This window comes from Vombatus ursinus, unplaced genomic scaffold, assembly GCF_900497805.2.
Source record: "Vombatus ursinus unplaced genomic scaffold, bare-nosed wombat genome assembly UNPS02011916.1, whole genome shotgun sequence".
NCBI classification, from domain to species: Eukaryota; Metazoa; Chordata; class Mammalia; order Diprotodontia; family Vombatidae; genus Vombatus; species Vombatus ursinus.
In genome coordinates, this window is record NW_020951694.1 from 372032 (window position 1) to 379404 (window position 7373).

At 44.7% G+C, this 7373-nt stretch overlaps 1 protein-coding gene across 1 annotated transcript; it reads right to left on the reverse strand.

The window, feature by feature from the left end:
* Positions 1-1352: 1352 nt before the first annotated feature.
* Positions 1353-6910, reverse strand: GP1BA (glycoprotein Ib platelet subunit alpha). The gene is made up of 2 exons (XM_027857136.1): positions 5733-6910; positions 1353-5182 (listed from the first exon to the last, which is right to left on the reverse strand). Exons 1-2 carry the CDS (start codon positions 5733-5735, stop codon positions 3362-3364), a joined length of 1824 nt encoding a protein of 607 aa, XP_027712937.1. The 5' UTR covers positions 5736-6910; the 3' UTR covers positions 1353-3361.
* Between the last annotated feature and the right edge of the window lie 463 nt (positions 6911-7373).

Here is a 7373-nt window from a genome sequence, read left to right on the forward strand (position 1 = left end):
CCCTGGAGGAGGGGGGAGGGCAAGGAGATGCTGGCAGAAGCAACAGCTTGGATGGTTTTAAGTTCCACAGTGCAGTTGGACACCTAGGGATGATGTTCCTTGGCTGATAGAATATTTCTGCTTGCTTCCCAAGCAGGGAAACTAAGTTAGTAGGAAAGAAAAAAGGGAGGAAGCAGAGGAGAGCGCCTGTAGTAAAGTAGAAGCCCCATGGTGAGGTTGAATACTTCTCTCAGTCCCCATCCTTAGCATAGGGCCTAGTAAATGCCCAGTAAGAGACAGGATTGGGGCAGCTAGGTGATGAAATGGATAGATCTAGCCTCAGACACATAACACTTACTAGCTGTGTTATTCTGGGCTGCTCACTTCATCCCAGTTGCCTCACAAAAAGAGAGACAGGGTTGAAATTTGGTATCTGCCTAACTTCCACACTGATCAAGACCAGGGCCCCTCCGCACTCCACATGTTCCCACATTTCTGTCATTACAAGTGACAGTCATAAGGAAGCAAGAGGTGTTTGCCTCTGTATGTGCTTGGGTCCTTTATTCTCCCTCAGCCTGAGGACAGGGGCTGCTTTCATTGGGTTCCTGGGGTACAGGTTGTCTGCCTTTTTTTTTTTTTTAATCTTAAAAATGATGGTGAAAATATATGATGATTTTACAAAAATATATTTAACTATAGTAAGGGACTTGTCATTACTTCAGCTGTTTTTCTAGAATCATGGAAATGTTCTGCAGTTCTCATATTCCCTGCTTTTGTTGGGAGCTAGGGTGGGAAATGGATGTCCCTTGAAAGAGCTGAAGCCCAATTGCTACAGGGAAGAATGTGGGAGACAAACTAACTTCCCAGTCTGAAGGGAGAGTGGATGGGGCAAGTGAGCAATATTATTATGGTCAGTGAATGGGGACCAGTCTTTGTAGTAAGCACTGATGATCACCTGCCTCTTTGGAGACATACAAATCGCTGCCAATGGGGAGCCCTTGATAATCTATACAGGGAGATAATATGCAGCATCAGGGAGGGAGCAGGGACTTAAATCGAATTGTAAAATTGGTTAGGATTTACAAAGGTGAAGGAAAGAGGAGAAAGAAAAAATTCTTTTCAGTAACAAGGAAACAGCTAACCTAGGCATTTGGTTGCAGGTTTGGGGTGGGAAGGGTCATTTAGGAGAGCAAAAGACAGTGAAGTCCAACAGAAAAATCCTTGGATTTGGAGTCAGGATCAGGTATCAGATTCTACCTTTGCTGCTTACTCCCTTGGGCAAGTCACTGGGCCTTGGGTTTCTTTGTTAGATGGCTTAAGCTGGTAAGGTTGAGTTGAGGTCAAGTTGCCCAAATTTACATCTAGACTCACTCTTCTGCTAGGTTATAATTATCAACATTTTAATAGTGTAAGCAAATCAAAGTAATGGAATCAGTTCTGGAAGGGATCTTTGAGCACATTCAATTCAACACTCATTTTATAGAGGAGGAAATTGAGACCTAGACAGAGAAAGTAAGCTTCACAGTCACACAGTGGCAAAGCAGGCACTAGAATCCAAGTCTCTTGATCCGGGACAGTGCTTTTGTTACCTTTGCACCTTGTGGGCACTTTGATGTAACCTGAAGCCTTCTTAAGACCCACTCCTAGATGGAGATATGGAGCAGTAGGCTTCCTATAGACCAGGAAAGTAAAGAAGCCCAAAGTATGGTAAAGGAACAGTTCCAACCTAAAATTGAACAAACCACATTGGCATTGGGGAAGGAGAGTAAATATTCTACTGACCTCTTTTCTAAGTTAAAAACAAAGCATAAGATTAAAACTAGCTGTGTGAGCTCAAGCACATTACTTGATCTCAGGGTGTCGGTTTTCACATCTGTAAAATGAGGGGATTGGGCTCCATGTTCTTACAGGCTTCTTCTAGTTCTGATGTTCTGTGGTTGTTATTAATAACATCAGACAAGGCATTCTATGCTATAGCCAGTTGGTAAAGAGGTAAGGTAAACGGGCATAAAGGATAAACTGTGGGGTAACATCTTTTAGCCTTTTGTAGCTGTAAAAGATAAACATTTGTTGATTTTTTTTGCAGTTGCAAAATGTGAAGGTGCAAATGTGGATATGATCATTGGCTCCTTAACCCATATGCAAACTAAAATTAAGTTAATAAAGGTGATCATTGAAAGGTCTTTAAGAATACAGAAGAGGACAATAATTTTTTTTTATAAACATTAACCTTTTTAAAACCTCTGACATCAATGTGTAAGAAGTCAGGCTTGAACCTGGTGCAACATTCCATAGTAAAGGGATTTTGATGTTTTCAGCCTGGATGACTTTGAGGATGGTATTTCCTTTGGCATTAAAAAGTAAAGTTAAATAGAGGTGGGTGGAAGGTTTGGGGACATTGTGATTTGTCTGGATTTTGAAATTTTGAGTTTGAAGTGGTGGGGTGTCCAAGAAGAGATGTCTTGAAAGCAGTTGGAGATGTGGGGCTGGATCTCAGGAGATAATTGTGGGCTGAAATCCTAAATATTTGTTCCGTCTGTGCTGGGTGCTAGAAGAGGAGGTTAGGTGGTCAGGAAAGAGGATGTCTCAAGGAAAGGAGAAAGGTCTGTTGGGACTCATTTGGGAAGGTAACGAGACGAGAGTCTTTCCAGGAGATAAAATGTTTTGAGATTCTGGGGGAATAGGAAGTTAGCACTGGAGGACCCTAGTGTTCCAGGGGAACAATCTACTTATTTTCTCTCCCCCAAAGGATTCTACTTGGGGGGGGGGGGGGGGTATCCCAAGCCTATCACACCAAGACATTGTGGTGTAGAGGAAAGAGCATCAAGAGAGTTCTATGGTTCAAACTTCAGAAAAAACTAAACTTTTCTGCAATTGAAAAAAAAATGTTAATGCATGTGACTTAGAAATTCAATCTTTTCCCTCCTTATGCTGTGTCTCCATTTCATTCATATCTACTTCCTCCAATGCTTCCCCCTCGTGTCCCGGTTAGTCTTCTTTCCTACCATCTTTGGTCGCTGCTTTGTTACCCACTTGAATCCAGCCCCATCTCCAAATGCTTTCAGGACATCTCTTCTTGAATGTCCCACCACCACTTCAAACTCAAAATCTGTGATGGGGAGAGGGAATGTGGCAATGTAGATAGTACTACCCCACCAGTATATCTTACCACCCCCAAGACCTAAAATCTTTCTCCCCCACCCCTGCCCAATACACACAGTAAGAACTGATTACTAGAAGAAATTTTTATTTTGGATTCATATGCTGCCCCTAGATTTCAGAAGAGTATGCCACATCCACACTGATCTTTCCCAAGTCATTTAGGATGCTAGATTCTGTCTAGGAATCTGAGCATGACAGGGTTTGTTTATAGAAGCACTTCTCAGAGGCTGTGACCTGAATACCTGATGCTGACTGACCCCAGTAGGTCTCCCCCTCGACCCAGGCTTATGGCAGATGGTTTCCTCTTCAGAGTCAGAGGGCCCACTCGGCCATTGGACTGTACCCACAAAAAGAGTCTAGTGCGGAAGGAGGGTATTAATCCCTCAAGATAAAGGAGGCAAGCTCTAGGGACTATCACCTCCTTCCCCTTAAGGAGCTCAAGGTGGACAGTGGCCTGTGGTTTGGGAATGTCCTCCATAAAAGCATGGGTCCTTGGCAGGTGAGGTGGGGGCTGGGCTAGAGCTAAGAAGAGAATGAGAACAATGGAAGAGACCAGAACCCAAGCTATTCCAAAAATGTAGAACCTCAGAGAGAAAAGGCAGCAGGAGATGGAAAGGGGAGAGGAATTGCTGGGATCACCTGAGCTTCCTAGAGCTTCATTTGGTGGGAGAATTTTGGAATTCAGGAGGGTTAAAGTTGAAGAGAGACTTGGGGAGGTAACAGGCAGGGGAGAAGTATGTGCAATGGAATTTGTGGCTGGAAATGTGACAAGTTCTGGGGTGGTTTGGAGCATGGCTTTTTCTGAGGTTACAGGGAATGTGATGGCTTCTGGAGAGGTTGGGGGCCTGGTTGTTTCCAGATTCTCTGAGAATGTAGTGGGTTCTGAAGTAACCTGGATTGTAGGAGCTTCTGAGGAGATAAATAACCTAGTGAGTTCTGGCATTGTTGGGAACACAGCTGTTTTTGGGTTAAGGAATATGGTGGACCTTTGGGGATTTGGGAATGTGGTTTTTTCTGCAGTTTTTGGGGATGTGGTGAGTTCTGTCATGGTCATTTTTGATCTGTTAAGGACTGTGGAATGCTCCAGGGAGACGGTGTTTGGAATAGTAGTAGTTTCAGATTCTGGGACCCCTTTCACAGTTAGCCCATCATACTTATCATAGCTGTCATAAGCATAATTCACAGTGATGGGGCAGTTCAAAGAGAAGTTGTAGGCAGGTGTTCTAAAGGGAACCTCACACTCTACACTCTCCACAGTTGGAGTCATGACCTTGACATTCATACCTTCCTTCCAGAGGTAGACATTACCCCAATTTTCCTGTAGCCAGTCATGTAGGTATCGAAATTCACAGCTGCAGTTCCATGGATTGGAATGGAGGAAGACATAAGACAGGAAGAGATTGTTCTCAAAGAAGCCAGCCGGAAGGACAGAGAGCAGGTTATTCTGTAGGAAGAGGGTATTTAGATTCTCAAGATCTGCCAACAGGTCTGCTGACAGTTGTTCCAAGTAATTGTTTGCCAGATCCAGCTTCTCGAGTTTGCGTGCTGCTTTCAGAAAGTTTGGGGGCAGACTCCTCAGCTCGTTGCCTCGAAGGTAGAGGTTCTCTAAGCAATCCAGACCAGCCAGGATTTCTGCGGAGAGAGACTTCAGGGCATTTCTGGAGAGGTCAAGCGATGTGAGAGAGGGGAGAAAGTACCTTAGTTGGGGAAGGGTCTGTAGGTCATTATCAGAGAGATCAAGGATTGAGAGGAGTGGAAGTTTCTCATCTGCCACCAGGACACTCATATTATTTTTAGCCAAGTTGAGCTCAGTGAGTTGGGTTAGAAGACTGAGGGAAGAAGTGGAGAAGGATTTCAGGTCATTCTTCTGAAGGAGGAGAGTGGTAGTTTTTGGGGGCAGCTTCAATGGCACAGACTTCAGACCAAGGGATTCACAGTTGGTTTCCAGCTTGCTAGCCACTTCGTGGCTCTCACAGGGAGTTTGGGAATGGGAGGCGCTCAGGAGGAAGAGGAAGAGGAAGACTAAGAGTAGCCTGGGGTCCTGTGGAAGGGGAAAAGAAGCTGTGGTGATTCCTTCCCTATTCACATTCACGTAATCCTTTCAGATTCCAAATTCCAGAAGTACCCATGACCAGACCCACCCAGTCTCCAGACTTTTCACCCCTCCCCTTCCCGGGTTCCTAATTCCCTTCTTCCCATCCCCTGCTAGGCAAGGATATCTCCCAGTCTCTCACTTCTTATTCCCCTGCATTTGATGCTCCCAAAGACTCAGGTGTCCAGGCCCTCAGCCCCATAGCCTTTCCAGGACCCAGGTGTCTGGCCCTAAGTCTTTCCATATAATTTCCTCAACCCTTGATTATCCCCAAAGAACTCAGGCATCTTCTTCCTCTGACCCGAATTTCTCATCTCCCCACTCACCCCACTAGCCCTCTTGTTTCCGGATCCTAGTATCCACCACTTCAGTCAACTGGCTGTTTGTTACTACCACTACCCTCAATCCACCAGACTGAAAAACCCATCCCTCCTCAGCTCCAGCTAGGTCAACACTCCTTTCCAGTCCTCAGGTATGACCTTTCTCTCCCACTACTCACCATTTCCCTTGAGTTCCTCAAATTTGTAGTTTCTGCCAGAAGCAATATGCCTCTATCTGCTCACCCTACAGAGAGGCGAGATGCCTGGCTTTGGGCAAGAACAAGAAGGTGGGGGCAGAGAGAAGGGAGGAAATGCTGGCCTGATAGGAGCCCTGGGTTTTCCAAAGGAGGGGATAATCCAGACAGAACCCTTATCATCTACCCTCACAGCTTCCCTCTCCCATATCTGCCATTCCCCAGCCCTTTCCTTAGAGTTCTGAGTCCATGGGGCCTATATCTGGGAAGTGAGGGGTAAGCAGTGGGGACAGTGGGCATTATTGTAAGGGTAGCTTTATTTAGTTAGGCAGCTACCAGTTTTCCTTGGCATAAGACTTCTTCACCTGTTTTTTAATGCTAAGAGCTACTTCATTTACCACTGTTTCTATAAGGAATTATTTTAAATAAACACACACACAAACCCATACCTACACAGTGTTGATAGTGGGTTAGGGAAAATACAGAGGCTGAGGAGTTCCCCTACTACTCCCATAAGGTTGAAAGACCATCATGTTGAACTCAGAAGGGTTGGAGGCACCTAAAGGTTACCACAAGTCAAGGCAAGTGGTGTGGGATACTCTCGGGTAAATCCTCACCCATAGGTAAATTAGAAGGTAATGATAGTTGCTGCCTCCTCATATCCTACTGCCTGCCATAGAAGCAGGAGTATTAGTTGGCTGCAGCATACATTTGAAAATGAGGAACTCTCGTGTAAGTACCAATGAAGAATCTAAAAAATGGGTTCACATAGAATACCTACTGATGCACCCTTCCCTTCAGCTCCTAGATCCTTGGTGGCTCTCAAACTTACTCTGTGTCTATCGACTTTCAATTCACAATGATTCATCTTTGTCTGATTACCACCTATCCTAAGAATCTGCTTGGGCAGACTAAGGAATAGTGCTATTGCAGAGGGACACCAAAGTTTTGGTAATTCCCTAGAGAACGTAGCTAGCTCTTACAGAGGTGGGATATCTCTCCCCATTTCTATTCAGATGCACTCATTTCTCTAGAACTCTTTCAACACTGGAAATAACAAAACCTAGAATAAAGACCAGCAACTACTAGTTTTCTTTCTAGAAAAGGGGAATGAATTGTAGCAATGACAGCACAGAGAACAGAGATAGTAACAAGGTATCTCTTGAGTTCAGATCCAGGCAAGTCACCTCACCAATGTCTGCCTCAATTTCTTCAACTGTAAAATGGAGATAGTAATAGCACCTATCTCCCAGGGTTATTGTGAAAATGAAATGAGATACTATTTGTAAAGTTCTAAACATAGTGCCCAGCAAATAGTAGGTGCTTAATAAATACTTGTTTCCTTTCCTCCCCTCATCTCCTTTCCTCCCCTCATCCCACCATAAAACTAAGACACATCCTCCCATAAATACACACAGAATTAATGTGCTCACACAAAGTAGACCTGTAGTTAGGCATATAGGAATAGCCAAGGAAATTCACTTCTGGCACTGCAGGGCACCTAGTGCCCTTATGGTCATCCTCGTACCCTTCCTCCCTAGGCTTGGTGTCTCTGCTGGGCAGGTCACTCAGCTGGGGTTTCTCTTCTCTGCACTTAAATTCTCAATTCTCAGGACTGACTCCATC